General features: G+C 37.6%; 2 protein-coding genes across 2 annotated transcripts; one reads left to right on the forward strand and one right to left on the reverse strand.

Annotated features, from left to right (window-relative positions):
* Nucleotides 1-1157: 1157 nt before the first annotated feature.
* Nucleotides 1158-14718, forward strand: slc7a6 (solute carrier family 7 member 6). Its single transcript, XM_056267328.1, has 10 exons — nt 1158-1240; nt 4068-4614; nt 5108-5233; nt 6126-6270; nt 6384-6507; nt 6584-6687; nt 12406-12502; nt 12756-12905; nt 13751-13934; nt 14281-14718. The coding sequence occupies exons 2-10, from the start codon at nt 4128-4130 to the stop codon at nt 14346-14348; spliced, it is 1485 nt and encodes a 494-aa protein (XP_056123303.1). The 5' UTR covers nt 1158-1240; nt 4068-4127; the 3' UTR covers nt 14349-14718.
* Nucleotides 14719-15434: 716 nt separating this feature from the next.
* On the reverse strand, nt 15435-18689 carry slc7a6os (solute carrier family 7 member 6 opposite strand). Its single transcript, XM_056267327.1, has 5 exons — nt 18360-18689; nt 17560-17874; nt 16452-16658; nt 16109-16241; nt 15435-15934 (listed from the first exon to the last, which is right to left on the reverse strand). Exons 1-5 carry the CDS (start codon nt 18552-18554, stop codon nt 15801-15803), a joined length of 984 nt encoding a protein of 327 aa, XP_056123302.1. The 5' UTR covers nt 18555-18689; the 3' UTR covers nt 15435-15800.
* Nucleotides 18690-19364: the final 675 nt, after the last annotated feature.

Consider the following 19364-nt stretch of genomic DNA (forward strand, 5'->3'; position numbering starts at 1 on the left):
TGCATGGATGGTCTTTACGCTGAAGGGCATGAATGGACCTTGCTATAGGGGCCTTTACAAACATTACAAAATGAGATGTGAAATCTCTTTGACATGAAATGAATGAATGCTACATGCTCACAAAATAAACCACATTTTTTAAACCACATCAGCTTTTGTATTGCTAAGTACAACATATTTTTTTCACACCGCAGGGCAATTTAAAATGAAGTAGTGAAGGTAAAATGTGATTAAAAGTAATGGTAACCATTCACAGGACCTAAAATACCCATTCCCTTATACAAATATGCTTATATACATTATAACTTATAAATACCATTCAAAAGTTTGGGGTGGGCTGATTTTTTAATGTTGTTGTTGCAAGAAATTAATACGTTTATTAAGAAAGTATGCATTAAATTGAACAAAAGTGACAGTAAATGCATTTAAAATATTAAAATATATATATTTCAAATAAATTATGTCCCATTGAACGTTTTATTCATCAAAGAATCCTGCAAAAAAAAAAAAAAAAAAAAAAAAAAATCGGTTTCCAGAAAAATGTTATGCAGCACAACTGTTTCCAACATCGATAATAATAAGAAATCTTACTGCAGCATCAAATCAGTATATTAGAAATTGATTTCAGCATATTAGGATGAATTCTTGATCAATTTCGACAATCGGTGACACAGAACAGAACTATTTATAACGTTTGATTTAGATTATAAATATAATTTATAATCTATAATAATAATTAAAAGAATCATTAGGTTTGTTTATTCTTTTATATCCTTTCCTCTGCTTTAAAGTGAGAAATAAGGTTTTGCTTCAAAGACATTAAATGTATCAGGTGTGAAACAGCGTTAATCAGAAACCACTTAAACACACACACACACACACACACACACACACACACACACACACACACACACACACACACACACACACACACACACACACACACACACACACACACACACACACACACACACACACACAAGAAAACATTACTTTTTAAATGGTTCGCTTTTGGCTGCAGGACAGCACCTGAATGGGCTCGCTTACAAGCTGGGTTGATCTCTGGTTGATCTGTCTGATTTGCAACCCTCCCACGTGACATCAATTTTACCGGTATCACGTGACTTTCTTTGGCAGCTTGCCTTGGTGTATCTGATTCTGCTCTGCTGTAGTTAAAGATGCTGCTGTGTCTGCTAATGTCACCAGTTAGACAAAGACGATAAAGAAAGGACACGACAAGGTAAGAACATATTTGTGTTTTTAACTTTACGCTTAACGTTAAAGAATAAGAAGGACTGAACAGGTTATGTTAAATCGGCAAAAAACAACAATCCCGTTTTAATTCCATTTGACTCATTTCTCCTAAACGCCCCAATTGAATGTTTTCAAAATGTTCAATGCAAAGCGGAGAGGGGAATATGAGTTCAAATGACGCAGTGGTCGTGTCTCATATTCTGCCCTCTAGAAAAACAGGATGTAGCGTCTCATCTCATCGATTATTAAATGCTTAACAGTTAACGTTACCTTTATTCAAGCCATTCACTATGATGACATTTTCTTTCTGAACAAGTGATTTATAAGTGCTGTATTAATTAGCCCACCACTCAAATATTACACACAGCACAGAGTCAGACTGCATTAACTTACAACGTTTAAAACGCTTGTAGGCTACGGTTGTTTTGTTAAACAGCTGATTTGCTTGAGGGGGGGTACACTCAACGCTAAAGTCTCGTAATACCTCGTAATGCAGTTTCAGAAACTTGTTTAGCATATTTATTTATTTATTTATTTATTTATTTAGTGTGTTAGCTGATGACATGTTATGTAATATCTTATTTTGTATAGAGCCCTATCTGTCTTTTCTTTAACGCGACACTGAAGTGCGTCTTGTCGTAACAAAGAGGGTTGCCAAATACTAACTTGTTTTGATCGCAGGGTGCCAAGTTGTTGTTGTTTTTAAGTGATTTTGAAAACCATCTTTTGTGCTGCCAAAATTAGCAATTTCTTGAGAATATTGTGTAAACAAAAAGTTTTTATGATAATTATACTGGTTTCAAAAAAAAAAAAAAAAAAAAAACCCGGCTGAAATAACGCTAAAACCAGCCTAGGCTGGTTGTCTGGTCTTCGCTGGTTTAAGCTGGACTGCCAGCCTGGTCAAATTGGTTTTAGCTGGTCTCCCATCTTGATCATCTAAGACCAGCCTGGTCAGCTGAAAAAAAAAGTGTCCAAAACCAGCCTAAGCTGGTTGGCTGTTTTTTCAGCAGGGTAGGCCTACTACTTCAAAAAAATGCTTAAAATGAATAACAAACAACGTGGACCTTATTTGCAATATTTAATTAGACATGAATGACAATTGTGAGGGATAGACATACAGTAGGCTACAGTCGGTTTTCTGAGCGTCTTTCCAAAACATATTCCGAAAGATAGATCTACAACACATATTCAAACACACACTTACAGTATTTATACTTCCATTTAAATATTTACCTTTGAGGTTCAAACATAATATCTTGTGCTTATCAGTCTGTATCAAACAGATAAGTGTACATTAAGAAGAAAACATCAAGACCATCAATCAAAAGCAAGACAGGTTTCCACAACAAGGCCCCTTGGCTCATTTAAAGTAAAATCTAAAATTATGTCATTGAGTTTCCAAGACAACGACAGTGGACTGCCCTTTACCACTGTAAACTGATGTGTCATGAGTGCAGATGTTTTTGTGAATTTTCCAGTTCTGGGAAACCTCTTCTAGGATGGGAAACAAGCCTCAGGGAAGGACAACTCTCTGGGGAGAGTTTGGGAAAAATTGAATCAGTGCTTGTTTATCAATTGCATGCTACCATTACATATTAATTAAAAATGATATGCCCTCAGTTTGAAAGACAAGCAAGGGTGGACTGTTGGTTTTCGAACACACTTAGTGCAATGACCGTTTTACAAGGATAAATGTTGATGTACGTGGTTCAAGCCAAATAATCAGAGGAATGTGCTATCAGCTCTCCACAGTAGGAGAGGTGACAGCAGCGGACATCTTGTGCTCAATCATTTATAGAGGGTCAACAAACAGTCTGGACTAAACGTGTGATTTCCCTCATTTAGAAACCCATATAGACCCTGATTATACTTACACGTTAACATGTACATATCATGATCATTTTTCAGCTTCTGATTGGGAGATGGGTTGTGAAATGTTTGAAGGAAGAAATACTTTCTTGTTTACGTAATATTAGTGATGCAATCTTCACACTAGCTTTTCGTCAATTAGCTACAGTACATTTTGCACGTATGTAATATACTTATCATAATGACCTATACTGACTTCACACCATCACTAGACATTAGAGACCGGATGTGACTTTTTAATTATGTGTGGGTTATTGCTTTGATACTCAATGTCTTTTTTTTTTTTTACCTCCACCATGTCTTCAAAACTCTTTGAAGTCTTTCTTCAGTGGAACACAAAATAATATATTTTGAAGAATGTTTCTTCGGAGAACTATTTTTATCCATACATTGAGAGTTAGTGGGGTCCAAAACAACACAAAGCCCATTGCAATTATTTTATTTATAGTATTTATATTAAAAAAGGCCTTTATTTGTATATTTTCAGTTTATTTTAGTTGAAGTTTTATGATTTTATCATGTGCTTTTGTCATTTTTATTAATATATTAAAATGATAAAATTTTGTAATATTTAATATTGTCTCATTTTATTAGTATTTTAATATTATTTAGCTTTATTTTGTTTTTAGTATTTACTTAAACTTGTTTCAGGTAATTGTCAGGCAACATTTCCAATTTTAAATTTATGTTTTAAGTTATTTCACCTTTATTTCTATTACAGAAAATTTATTTTTAATAGTTTTAACTTTAAGTAAACAATACACTTCCCCATTGACTTTCAATGTATGGACAGAAAAACATTGTATTTTTTTTTTTTTTTTTTTATATCTTCTTTTGTGTTCCACAGAAGAAAGTCATGCAGGTTTGGAATGACATTTGGTTAAACAAATGATTACAGAATGTTCCTATAACTTGTTTCTGGTTTGTCTTCTCTGTCAAATTAGATAAGGCCGACGAGGGCCGCTTCTATCACCGCGCACCAACACGTACGTCTGTGGAACAAAATGGAGGACGACACTGAATCTAAAAAACTGAACGGCCAGTCTGGGGGTCCTGCAACCCTTTCAAGACCCAAAGAGAGCATGCAGCTCAAAAAGGAAATCTCTCTCCTGAACGGCATCAGCCTCATCGTGGGTAACATGATTGGCTCAGGCATATTTGTGTCGCCAAAGGGCGTTCTCATCTACAGCGCCTCCTACGGACTGTCTCTAGTTATCTGGGCCATCGGTGGCATCTTTTCAGTGGTAGGTGCTCTCTGTTATGCCGAGTTAGGCACAACAATCACCAAATCTGGCGCTAGCTACGCCTACATCCTGGAGTCTTTTGGAGGCTTCATAGCGTTCATACGTCTGTGGACATCTCTGCTCATCATCGAACCCACGAGTCAGGCTGTTATCGCCATCACCTTTGCCAACTACTTGGTTCAGCCGCTCTTCCCCAGCTGCGAGCCGCCGTATTCTGCTTCTCGACTTATTGCTGCAGCCTGTATCTGTGAGTAAGGTGTACATACCGTACTGTTGCTCTGCACCCTTGTTTTTCACATTCTTTAACTTTCTTAATGTCTTTTTCATGCTAGTTTTCTCACCCTGAGATCTGATAAGCTGCTGAGGCCCGTTAAGGTCTAACTTTAAAAATGTCATGGGGCAGTTAATGAGTAACTTGTTTTTGAGTTCATGGAGCCCGTTCTTCTGGTTCTGTGGTGCCTCTCCTCTTATTCCTGTTTCACTTGGATAACTTCAGCAGCCTCATTAGACATGCCTTTCTAAATGAAAGAAACATTACGGTTGCCATGAATACCACCAAACTTGTTTTTACTACCCACTAATCCATTCAAGTTGTAGTAATAGTTTAATTGCCGTCCTATCAGTTGGCTTTAGGTAGTAACCATTGTTGTCATTCATTGTGCATTCAATTGACTTTTCAGAGTAATTATGTCAACATATTTATTCTTTTGCTAACATGCTTACTATGCTTGATGTTTCAGGCCTGCTGACCTTTATTAATTCTGCTCATGTCAAGTGGGGTACCAGGGTGCAGGATGTCTTCACTTACGCCAAAGTGCTGGCCCTCATTGTCATTATTATCACTGGGATAGTGAAAATGTGCCAAGGTAAAAAAATGTACTCTACACAATCAGCAATCTTATAAAGATGTTTTTGTAGGCCTACTTGTTTATGTCTGAGCCAGATGTTGCTTTCTTGTGAGATTTGAATCAGCTTAAAGGGATAGTTCAGCAAAAAAGAAAAGAAAATTCTTTCATCATTTTTTTTTTACCCTCATGTCCAGACCTGTATGACTATTTTTTTCTGCAGAACATACAAAAAAGATCCTGAAAATGTCTCTTGTTTTCCTTCTCTTCCATTCATACAATAGAAATCAGTGGTAATCAAAACTGTTTGGTTACCAGCGTTCTTCAAAATGCCGTATTTTGTTTTCTGTAGAAGAAAGAAAGGCACACAGGTTTGAACTGTAGAGTGAGTAAATGATGACATAATTTTTTTTTTTAGTTTATTTAACAGAGACAGTGCACACTAATAAGCATTACTGTAAATGCGGCAAAGTTTGTCTAAAGCAGGGGTGTCCAATCCTGCTCCTGGAGGGCCACTGTCCTGAAAGGTTTAACTCCAACCCTAATTAAACACCTGAACCAGCTAATTAAGGTCTTACTAGGCATACTAGAAACTTCCAGGCAGGTGTGTTGAGGAAAGTTGGAGCTCAACTCTGCAGGACAGGACTCCAGGACTGAGTTTGGACTTTCATTTGTAGTCCCTGGACAGAATGTTGAAGTCACCCTAAAAAAAATACAAAATGTAAAGTCAAAATGATTAAAATCATGTTATAACCATGCAAAAGCATAAAGTATGCACAGTACTGTATATTTGATATATAAATCCAAATAACACTATAAGAGCAAAACCGCAATACAAAGTGTTCAGTGTTATACATGTTAATCTTGAAGATCCACTAAACTTTTCAGTACTTTCGTAATGTTTCCCTCACAGGTTTCACAATGAACTTTGAGGATTCTTTTCAAGGTTCGTCTCGTGACCCAGGAAATATCGCTCTGGCATTGTACTCGGCTCTTTTCTCATACTCAGGCTGGGACACTCTTAACTTTGTCACAGAAGAGATTAAGAACCCTGAAAGGTACTTCTTTGAGACAGACTGAACCCTTAGTTCCTGTTCCTGTTGTGAACATACTGCATGAAAAAAATAGGTATTGATAAGATCGCTAACACATCTGTTCATGCGTGTCTCAGGAACCTTCCCCTCTCCATTGCAATCTCCATGCCGATCGTTACGATCATCTACATCCTCACAAACGTGGCCTACTACGCTGTGCTCGACATGAGTGCCATCCTTGCCAGTGATGCTGTTGCTGTGGTGAGTTCATAGACCTCTGTGTTGTCATAATGTTTGTTTTGTCTGTAATCTAACAGCTAGCTAATATTTCCCACAGACGTTTGCAGACCACACCCTGGGAGTGATGAGTTGGACCATCCCCATTGCGGTTGCTTTATCCTGTTACGGAGGTCTTAATGCTTCCATCATTGCTGCATCTAGGTCAGTCTAAAGCTTGATTTCAGACATGGTCTTATTCAGTGTTGGGGAACGCGTTATAAATAACCGTAATAATATTACTTTTCTGGAGTAACGAGTAAAGTAACGCATTACTTTATAAAATTACACATTAATATTTGAGTTACTTAAAAAAAAATATAATACGAGTTTTCAGTTGAATTAATGTGCATTCAAAAAAATTAAAGTACTGAATTAAAATGAACGTAGTCACGTAGAAGCTAGTCAGAAACGGAGATGGCAGGCCAGAGCATTACATTACTGCGATGGAAGTATTCTCATAATTTTGAAATCGTCGAAGAAAAGGAGAAGGGAATAGTCGTTAACATCTACATGCAAAGCACAGCACTACAGAGTTGGAAGAGAGAGAGAGAGAGAGAGAGAGAGAGAGAGAGAGAGAGAGAGAGAGAGAGAGAGAGAGAGAGCCGAATGATACCTGCACCCTGCCTCAAGCTAAACAACAAAAGCTTGATTTCAGTTCATGTTCACCACCAGGTAAAACAATTAGTTTGACTGAACTCAACAAATTGGTTGCTGCTTTTATTGTTGAGGAGATCCAGCCACTGTCTACTGTGGAGGTGCCCACATTTCATAATATCATCAGCAAAATCTCTGTGACAGGGAAAAGGTCAGGGGGCGTGCTGCATGATCGCAAAACTCTAAGTATTAAGATAATACTCTAGCATTACATTAAGATAATACTTTTTTCCCCCATTGCATTGCAGAAGTGATCTGGATGATCACTTTGGATAAAATGGATTTTGTTTTGAGGACACTTCATAGAAAACTCAAGAGTTTTGATCTATTGGAATCAACGTATACATTTATTCATGCCATGTGAAATCTTTTAAATTTTAAAGCTGACAATTTTTTGTTTAATTGGTGATGTTGTTTGTTCTCTAGTATCATCCTATTGTTCTCTAATAAGTTATTAAACATTTTAAATGTTTAAGCTATGTCTTTTGTGTCTAATATAACTTATTTCATAATGGCAATTATCTAGCCTATATTACACTCTTTATTATCACAATGGACAGTGAATTTACTTTATGCAGTCCATAGTCTACCCACAAGTACAAAAGTAACAAACACATTACTTTCAATAATCTGTCATGCTTATAGATCTTTTATATGGCATGCATCAGGAAGTTAGAATATAATATTATTCTATATTATTCAATATATAATTGTTTTTAAAAGATAATGAAGGTGTAGGTTATATAGGCTGTTGTTGATTGCATTACTGCGTTAAACAATAAAGTAAAAAGTAAAAACAATTTTTTACAAAGAAACACCTGCAAGGCCTGAAAGAGATCAAGCCATAGCATAAGAAAAAGTAACTGAAAAATAATGTAATGCATTACTTTCCATAGTAAGTATCGCATTTAGTTACCTTTTTGTGGAGTTACTCAATATTGTAATGCATTACTTTTAAAAGTAACTTTCCCCAACACTGGTCTTATTATTGGGAGATACAAGGGTCAACCATTGGAAAAAGCTTAAAGGGGATATAACACACACAGTTTCTGACAATCTCATGTTAGATTTGAGTACCTATAGAGTAGTATTGCATCCTTCATATCGCCGAAGAGTCTTTAGTTTTATCAGATTTATAAAAGACAGATACGCTGTACTGATTCTTTCCAAAAACAGCCGAGCTCCTGGAGGCGTGCTGTGGGCGGAGCTAAAGATTCACGATTGCCAACAAAACACAGACATTTGATGTTACTTACCGTCTGAATTTCCGACTCAAGGTTGGGATATTTTAGCGTTGGAACCTCTTCATCTTTCGGGTTTCAAACGATCTGCAAATCCAGCGTCAAACTGGGCCTTGTTTATAAAACATTTGTCACCGAAATGCAAACAAACACACTTGCACAACTCCGTTGCTGCCTCGGAAAAACTAACTGGATCTACTGTTTCTATAACACTGTGTTCTTTGGGAAGCTGAACAAGGTTATCTTTCCCTCACAACCATCAAACAAACTGATTTCGTGGTCTAAAAACAAAACGACAGCGCTGCCGACGGCTTCCGTAACCCGAACGAAGCACATTGCCAGGGTTGACAGGCGTTGCTCTTGCTCTCTCTCTGGTTAAAGCTCCTGTAGGTAACTTTTGAAAACATGTATTTGCTAAAACTGTCATTATGTCCTGACAGTAGAATATGAGACAGATAATCTGTGTAAAAATCAAGCTCCTCTGGCTCCTCCTAGTGGTCCTATTGCCATTTGCAGGAAATACACGCTCCCGGTCAGAAACAACCAATCAGAGCCAGGAGGAGTGTCTTAGCACTTCTTCTTCGAGTCCGTTGCAATCTCAAATGTCGTTCTGCCAATATCTGGCGCAGATCACAGCTGATGTGGTCGGTTCAGCCAGGTCCTGGGCGCTGCACTGAGGGGCGTTTTTACACTCCAGTAGATGGGGCATTGTCTGTACTGCTCCGCAGCTACATGTGTCGTCTGTCTGGTGGTTCCATGTTTTCATAAGTGCATTGCACCTCCCCTGTTCCACTCGTAATCTGTTGAGGGTCTTCCAGGTTAGCCATGGGAGGTCGTGCCCGCTGGCGAGACATTCAGTCGGGGTGATTCCTCTCTCCATCCGTCTTAGCACTGTCAGTCACGCTCGTGTACGCGCTGATCACACCCCTCTCTTGCACAGCGCGAGCGCCGGAGCGCGAGCCGTCGTTCAAACTCAAGATTGCCGGCGTGCTGCAGCTGTGCTTATGACGGAGAAACAACCTAAAAAACTGCCAATTCTCGAGTGACACCTGCTCATAAAACAAAGAGGTAAAAGGAAAAAGACCGATGACGATAAACAAGCGAAAAAGAAAGAATTACACAGAGCCCATTGACTCGGTGTCAAAACTCTAGCCGCATAACATGTAGATAAAATGTCACGCACTCTGCTAAGCAACAATTGAAACCTGCTAATTCACTGGCTTGTCATGTTGCTGAAATAATGTACTAGCACACCTTATCTAGCATTATATATCGCTAGAATAATTACTTGCATACTGTAACGTTAGTTACCGTTATATTAACGTTATCTTACTAGCTATTTATAACTTATAGAAAGAGTGCAACGTTATAAAGTTACATGTAGGCTATTGCAAAATACATAATGATTTGAGGACCAAGTTTGTAGTCAAAGTATGGGCAGGCCATAGTCAATGTAAAGCATATTGTTGACGTTTAGTCCCTATTAGTGAATGTGCCATATAACTTTTTATCCGCCGTTATGGGTGGCCCTGTTTACTAGCCTGCGCGTTCACGACAGGCTCCGCTGTGGAGGACGAGCTGTGGAGGGAGGGCTGTAGCGCAGCAGAGAGCAAGGGGGTGGGACCTGTAAGTTGTGCTTGTTCAAATTTTCAGGCTAAGTCAACGTTTTCTCAAAACTCCCTACTGCAGCTTTAATGTGTGGACATGCTCTTCTTCTTTGAAATTTTATTGGCGGATGACAAACCGCACGCGCTCTTCCAGGAGAAGTTCCCATAAAAGGAATTCCGCCCTTTTTGACGTCATACAGGGCCATACCCGAAAAAAACTTTCCGAAACTTATACGAATCCTGAAGGAGTGTGTTTGGCACAGAACTACTCCGTCATACGTCCATGGCCCTGCCCCAAATGGCGCACTTCATGCGGACTTTCGGTCTCGTGGACTTAAATTGCGCGTGCTCGCCGAGTCTACGAGTCCGTAGGCCGTCCCATTTAGTATTTTAACGCTCTGAAGTGTGCTCAGCAGCGCCCCCTTCGTACCCTTGAAGCGAAAGGCCAATCAGACAACGGATGGGAGGAGATTTCGCTCACGGACAATTATTAACATGGCTGAGGAGAAAATATTTAAGTGTGATTATCATTACGGTTTATATGACAAGTTTATACAAACATTATGATCATCGACCAGTGGTTGATGTCTCAAACATAGGCTAATAATAGCGAGCTGAATAATACGATCGCATTATGATTCATTAAACAAATAGAACAGAATGTCAGGGCTGTACTGAGTCATATGTAAACATAACAACAATAGGCAGCATATTTCCCCGAACCTGTAGCTCCTGTCCATAACAACAATCAGACCGTCTTCCTGTTTCCAGCGTGAGGATCGAGTCTGTCCCAAAAATACCTCTCAATGCGCCCTCGCGGACTCGCGCTAAGGGCCCTATAGGTCTGCACTACATGACATCACCGAAGTGTGGACTCTGAGGAAGTCCACAAGTCCGGAGTGTGCCATTTGGGACAGGGCCCAACTCATTTTTTGAAACTTTGGCCATGTTTAGCATGAGAATCCAACTCTTTAACAGCGTGAATAAGTCAGAATGCATGAAATAGCATTAGACAACCCCTTTAACTTGGATCACGTGTGCCTTGGTAACCAATCACTAAATATTCATTAAATAGTTCATTAAATAATTTATTTCCTCACAAAAGCGGTTTATTCAGCATAGTGAAGCATCTCCCCCATTAACATCCATAAAAAAACGGCCTTTTGTCTGTTCTGTGTACCACATCGTTTGCAGGTGTTATGCTTTTTTTCAGCTAAGGTTGCAGGCTTGCCTTCAAGTGGCTTTGTTGATTTCAACACACCATCATGAAGAATTTAACTTAAAGGGCTAGTTCACCCAAAAAATTAAATTTCTGTCATCATTTGTTGTATTTTTCCATTCTATGGAAGTTAATGGGTTCCATCAACTTTTTGGTTACCCATATTCTTCAAAATATCTTTTTGTGTTCAGCAGAAGAAAGAAACTCATACATATTTGGAACAACTTGAGGGTGACTATTCAAATCTTTAACAGAATTTGACAGAATTTTCATTTTTGGGTGAACTGGCCCTTTAAGTCCATTCTATTTTTATAGTCTAAAGAGACTGATTGGGAGCTGTGTTGGAATTATCTACTTTGAAAATGCTCCTGTACAATTGCAGTGGCTTTATAGTTGTATTATTCCACTTAAAGGTTCTGTTTTGTTCTTCAAGTGTATTCTTAATGACTGGTGTTAACCTCCAGGAGGAGGAACAGAGCTTAGTTCAGCTCCTGTGGTTTTTATAGGAAGCTACTCAATTGCTCACACCATCTGGAGCAGCTTTCTGGTAATGACTGTGTGGGGGGCCTGCCACTATTCCATGTGTAAGATAATGAGATCTGAGGAGTGTTGAGAAATTTTGGGAGTGTTGAGAAAATAAATGCAGTGTTGATGGGAATTCAGATGCTTTGGGAACCCAGTTTCATGTATGATATATTTGCATGAAATCTTCAAATAAAATAGATTTTGCTTTTAGGTCATTAATGTGCGAGCATATTAGTATGAAGATAATTGTCATGAAAAATGCAAACACATTTTTTTTTTGTGAGCAATTATATAATTGGTTTGCTTTCTCAGCACTTTGATTAGGTGCAGTGCTATTTCACTATCACTATAAGATGTTTTCAATTGAATTTTAGTGCTTTTGTGGTGTTTTTGTCATTTTTAGGATTTAAAAAAAATGTCTATAGTTTTTATTTTATTTCAGTTTGTTATTTTAGACATCAAGTTAATCTAAATTTAAAATGAGAAATGTTGCCTGTGGCAACAAGCTAAAAAAAAAATAAAAAATTGTGTGTGTGTTTTATATTTAATTTGATTTAAGTTCACATTTATTTTAAGTTAACTTAATAACCCTTCTTGGGTGCATTTGAATGAAGCAAGTCTCTTGCTGCTGCAGATTGTTCTTCGTGGGAGCTCGAGAAGGTCATCTTCCAGATGCTTTGTCCATGATTCATCTGCAGAGATTCACACCAGTTCCTGCACTGCTATTTAACGCAAGTACATTTCAGTTACACTTTTAACGCAAGTACATTTCAGTTACACTTTTAACGCCTAATGCATCTTAACATTCTCACTTTATCAGAGAGACTTTTTCTGTGACACTTTTTTTGCCCTATTTAAAATGATTTATTTTATATATAAGTTTTTAAACCTTCTATTACTGTGCATCTCACAGTCTGGGATGTTTGAGGTTTTCTGTCTCCATCTAGTGGATCAAGTAACTAAGGTTGTGCTTTCTGTCTGCAGTGTGCCATGGCTCTGATCTACCTTGCAGTGGAGGATGTTTTCCAGCTGATTAACTATTACAGCTTCAGTTACTGGTTTTTCGTTGGCCTGTCTATCGCCGGGCAGATCTACCTTCGCTGGAAGGAGCCAGACAGGCCCCGACCACTGAAGGTGAGGCAGTAGAGACTGTACAGATGGGGGAAAAAATGCACCTTCATAACTTAACAATAACATGAAGAAGTGTGTGATCTGTCATTGTGCACACATAAACCTGTTACAAATAACTATAGCCTACTATTATATGCACTATATTCAAAAGCTTGGGGTTAGGAAGATTTATTTGAAATACTTTTATTTAGCATTAATACTTTAAATCAGCAAGGGCACATTAAATTGGTCAAAGGTGACAGTAAAGCTAGTGTAATGTTACAAATAAACGTGGTTCTTTTAAACTAACTTTAGAATCAAAGAATCCCAAAAATATATCATGGCTTCCACAAAAATATACTAAGCAGCACATCTGTTACATTTGTTATCAACATTGATAACAAATGTTACTGCAGAACCAAATCAGCGTATTAGAATGATTTCGTAAGGATCATGTGACACTGAAGACTGGAGTAATGATGCTGAAATTTCAGCTTTGCTATCACAGGAATAAATTACATTTTAAAATATATTCAAATAGAAAACGGTTATTTTAAATTGTATTTCTGTTTTTACTTTCTTTTTCTTTTTTAAAAAATAAATGCAGCCTTGGCGAGCAATACGATTTTGGTGAGCAAAAAGAAAAAAATATTTTAAAATCTTAAAAATGTAAAATCTTTCAAAATGACCCCAAACTTTTCAATGTAAGTGTAAAAAACAGGTTAGTTAGGACTGGTTCAGAAACTTAAATGGAATATCTGTTGTTAAAAGAAGGGAAGATAGAAATCAGGTGCAATTTGAAATGGGACATTGAATGTGAAATAAAATGTTGTTTTCCTCTCTTCTCTTCCATGTTTGTGTGCGATCAGTTGAGTCTGCTGTATCCCATCATCTTCTGCATGTGTGTTGTGTTCCTAGTGGCTGTGCCACTTTATTCTGACACACTCAACTCCCTCATTGGAATTGCTATTGCCCTCTCTGGAGTTCCTGTTTACTTCTTGGGTATCTATCTTCCGGAGTCTAAGCGCCCACCCATCATCACTAAATTACTAAGTAAGTACCACAGATTTTAGCACTAAACCTTTCATTTGTTTACAAATTCAGAGTCAAAATGACAGTGGCAGTGATCGTATATAAAGTTGGCATGAAGCGGAAGTTGTAATAGTCTTTTCTTCCCTATTGTGACGTATATTCGAGTGAAACGGCTTCTGTGATATTTCTGTGATCTCATGTGAGTGACAGGTTGTCCCGCCATCAGAAAAAGAGATGTTGTAAGAGGGAGAGGAAGTTATTTTGATTAAATAATACAAGGGCAATTATTATAAATAATTTATAATAAATAATATACAAATATTATTTTGATTTCGTGGGAACTTTAACATGTGTCTCCCTTACACAGATGCCATCACCCGTTTCACCCAGTTCACATGCTTTTGTGTGCTCACCGAGATGGACACCGTTGATTAGAACACTTGCACTCCTCTGACCCACAAACTTCAGGAAGAGGAAACCAATATCTGGAGATAAGGGAAAAAGATCTTCCACACTTTAAGACACAGATGCACTCCTTATGTCACTGCATTTGGATTTTAATTTTAAGGTGTCGGTTAAGGTCACGGTGCACTGCAGTATTAGGAATACAACCTTATGAACCATATGGCATGAAAATAAAGGCCATTTTAAAGGTTCATAATGGTACCAGCACACACACATGATGCAAACACTATCTGTATTCCTGAATTAGATTATTTATGTAACATTTTCCACCCTGTTCATCTAACATGCTTTTATTTTAGAATCTAGTCTTTACAATTTGTCAATTAATTTATACACCTTTTTTAAGAAAAAAATATTTTATTTTCATCTTCCTCTTCGTGATTTCCTTTTGCACAAATGTCAGTTCTTTTATATATACTTTTTTGTTTTCGGAGTTGGCCAGAGGTCAGTCCTGTATAATTGCCCACATTCCTTAACTGGTTTTTAGGGGGAAGGTGATTGTACACAGTTGAACGTTCAAATCTGCTGCTATGCTGCTGTACATGTAATGAAGCATCACATTCACTTGTAGAAGAGGCTAGGTAAGAATAAAGATGAAGAGTACATCAGATGTGCTGGAAACATTTGTCGACTCAAACTAGGAATGTTTTTTAAATGCATCTGTTGCAAGTTTGGATATTTATTATCTGTATTTTTCAAATTCTGTTAACTTCAAATGGTATTCCAGATTTTTTTTTAAAAAACAATTCTTTAAATGAATTCATTTTCTCCATTTACAATACTAAGTACGATGGGTTTCTATAAAATCAGCTTTAAAAGTCCATCAGCCAGTAAAAAATCCCAGTTAACTCAGGATGCAAGTCCAGAAGTAATTTAAACAGGTTATTCTGTTAAGGTTTGCCTTGTAGCGTGACACACACTGAAACCACACTTTCAAACTGTTTGTTATTTGTACAAGTGTTTCTATTAATTTATTTCAAAGAGTATCAATAATACTTTTTTTTCTACCAGACATGAACTGTTTGAATAAATTAAATAATTCAAAAGATTTTCAGCTTAATTCTGAAGTCTTTATTTTTTTTTTATACACATCTACATATTTACAGGTATGTTGTTTTTCACCCCTTTGGATAAGGGGAACTTACAAACACTACACACATAACTGACAACACAAAGCACCCCACACTTACACAAACTCAAATAATCACCATTTTCTCCCCATACTATCTTCACGTCAAACAATCGCAAAATATTGCAAATAGTAAATCACTCATCTCACTAACGCGCACGTCAAAGCAACCCACACAAGTACACACACATGGGCTACCACATACATTCACTTTTGACAAAAGAACATACAGCTTCACTCAACACACGTCAGTAAAAATGGCCTCTCATGCTTGTTACAACACACGGAGGCTCTCAGTCAGAATCGTTATACTCTCGTTCCTCCTCATCAACATCCTTATCTTTGTCATTCTCCAACTCCTGCATCGTGTCCTGCCGGTAGCATTCCCAGCTCCTCCTGCTATACGAGTGCTCTTCACTCCAGAAACCTGGACCGAAAAATACATTCAATATATTATATGCCATTTGATAAAGCAGTTGACGCTAATTTTTTTTTTGTTTAAACTTAAGTTTATGCTCTTTTTAATGTCATAATATCTAGGGATAGATGAGCTTTTAAAAATTTCAGAAAAGAAGCAAGTATAATAGCTTAGGTGTGTGACCTCCATATCGCTCCTCTGCATCACTGTCACCCTCACTGCTCTCATCTGGGTAGTCATTTCTCCAGTTGGTTTCAGCGTTCTCATCATCTTCATCTTCATACACCTCTTCCTCCCAGGCCACTACATCAGGGACCTGTGTATTCAAAGAGAAAAAGACAAATGAGTTTGTGCAAAGATAAAATAGATCTTCAACTAACCAGGCTTAGTTTTAAATAAAACGTAATAAATTAAAGCTGAATAGTAATATTTAAAAAAAATTAAATCAAGAATGGATATAAGAATAAAAGTTAATCCAAAATATGAATAAAAACTAAGATAATACTAAAGTAACACTGCAACGAACCAGCTCTCCCTCTTGTGCGTACGGTCTGACAGACAGAATGTCTTGGATCCAGCCTGGTGTGGCCGTCTCTTGGTAATACAAGTCGTACACGTAATCATCCTCTTTCTCTCGATGTTCAATACCGAGTCCATCTCCTGACACACTCAGCTTCTCACGAATCATCTTCACAGAGTTACACAGGATTGTCTCCGGGTCAGACACAACAGTCTGAGGAAAAAGAAAATTTCAACTTTGTCATTTTAATAAGGGGATACGAGTCATAAGCTTCTGCTTAATTACTTTTGTAGACCAGTGTAAATTGTGAATACATATTTCTTCACAAACTAAATTGATAAAACTTCTGATTTTTTTTAATCAACGAGTTAAAAGAAACAGATGGTAAAAGAAAATGTAGCCAAAACGTATATTCAATGAGGTTAAAAAAGTATTTAAAGGATAAGTTCACCCAAAAATGTTGTTCCAACTCCGTAAAACCTTCGTTCAACACAAATTAAGATCTTTTTGATAAAATCTGAGCGATTTCTGTCTCTTCATAGACAGCTACGCAACTGACAATTTGACACTTCAAAAAGTTCATAGAGAAATTCATATCCAATCTGTTCATCATATAAAGTGATCGTGTCTCTTCAGAAAATTTGGACTAAACCACTAGATTCATATGGATTAGTTTTACGATCCCTTTATGAACTTTTTGAAGCATCAAAATGGTAGTTACATAGCTGTCAATGGAGAAAACAGAACTTACTTAAAAACATCTTAATTTGTGTTCTGAAGATGAACGAAAGTCTTACACATTTGGAATGACAAGAGGGCAAGTAAATTATGACTTCTTTTTATTATGAATTTCTTTTTTGCATATTGCATGAAGTTGGCTGAGAAAATGCAAAGACTAAGGGTGGATACTGGTATGAGGTTGTTGTTGTTATTATTATAAAATAAGTAAATGTTGAAAATAGTGATATCATAAACAAGTAGCTGTGTTCAAACTTCAAATACGAATAAAAAGAAAATATTAATAAGAATGAGGGGTTCTTAAACTACATTTGTTTGTGATTTTGTACATTTTTTCTATTGACAGAAACTGATGAATAAAATCTTCTGGCTTTACCTTGCCAGGCACCTTGACATCACCATCCTCATGCACAATATCAAACACTTGCACTTCTCCCAAATCCAGGTTGTCACGGTTCTCTGTTTGGCTGTCATCGTTCTCCTCTCCTACTCTTGCAGGTGTAGGCTCTGTTGGCAGTCCGGCCCTGTGGCTGGACAGGATCCGGTACCGTTCCTCTCGCCTGGTGCTCCATTTGACACTGCGCAGATCACCAATGATCCTCTGAGAGCTCCCTTGTGATGGCCGCAAGGCATGATGGGCCAGACGTGGACGTGACAGAGCTTCACGGACATGTGGCTGAACCGGAGCATCCTATAAAAATAATTGATATATATTGAAAATATTGAAACCGACAAGAATTGTGATTATATAAATTTAACCACAGCAATTTGACAATTATTCTGAACGTAAGTCTAGACTTAATTTCATACTTGTCTATCAATCCATCCATTTATCCATCAATGGATCTATCAATCAAGCCATCCATGGTCTACAATGGGTAACATCAAGCATAAACACGTGTAATTTCACTATTTCAAACACTGTTACCTAATTTTTACAAGCACATTTTTTATATTGTTAAGGAATTATATTGTACACGGAGGCGGTTAAAGAACATCTGCACGAACCTCAAATGTAACAAACAAGGTAAAAACAAAGATTTTTGACAAGCGCATTTGACAAGTCATGACGTCTTTACGTCATCAATGACCACCAAAAACAATACAATCTCTCAGAGAGCACTAGATTTCGTTTCTCCTGTCCTGACGGCACAGCAGCTGCCGTATAGTCATTACCTGTGACACCACGGTGGCTACTAGTTTGAACACAGAGTTCTCTATCTTAGGCTCCTGGGGTTCTGGTTCACTTTCATCGCTGGGTTGAGCCGCCGTGGCCTCCGGACGGATCCGCTTACAGGCCAGCAGCAGCGCGTCCGCTGGATCAGTACCTCTCTTCCTCTTCACCCGCAGAATGGTCGTGCTCGGGTCCATTTCGGTAAAGACACGTCTGTTGTGTCACCACGGAGATATTTCAGATGGCAGACAAACAAATACACGAGCCAGCCAGTAACAACAACAACCTGCGCTGTATCCTGCCTTTCTTCCTTTTCACTCGTTTTTTCTCGTTTGGCGGTTTTATTGACCATCAAATTGAGGAACAGTAGCGCCACACTGCGGCGTGGAGTTTCTTAAATGTAAAGGGTATCGGTATGTCCCCATGCATATTGTTGCAATTAACCGCCTGCAGAGGTCGCGGTTTAATTGGGTTTAATTAAAGGTTGACTTGAAATCCACTCGAAATCCTTGGATCGCGGCTACTGTTTTTAACAACTTAACATAATATTATCCTCGGGTATTTTATCAATCAAGGCCTTTTCTGAACTTTAGGAACACACTTTAATGAAAAACCAATATAATTTTAAAGTATCTGTCTATATTATAATTAGGCTACATGATTATAATATATTTATAATGATTTCATAACGAAGTCTCTCATACTGGCAGAGTAAAACGACATTAATTTTAAGATTTATTTTACATCATATGAAAATATTGGGGGTTGGTTTGTGTTAGGGTTGTGCAACTTTTCCCCAAGATCTGTAATTACAGATCTTGTATTTGAAAAATTTAATTACTATCCCACTCAATATCAAAAATTCACACTAACACATATTATAGCCAACTAAAATTCACTTGGCTGACCAAGGCCATGGCCAAATCTTTATTACAGGACTAGGCTACTGTAATTTTTGTATCGTTTGATGAAACATTGAAGTAGTCAACCAAGCTAGCCTATGAAAT

The sequence above is a fragment of the Rhinichthys klamathensis genome, unplaced genomic scaffold (assembly GCF_029890125.1).
Source record: "Rhinichthys klamathensis goyatoka isolate OS25496 unplaced genomic scaffold, OSU_Roscu_1.1 h1tg000258l_1, whole genome shotgun sequence".
NCBI classification, from domain to species: Eukaryota; Metazoa; Chordata; class Actinopteri; order Cypriniformes; family Leuciscidae; genus Rhinichthys; species Rhinichthys klamathensis.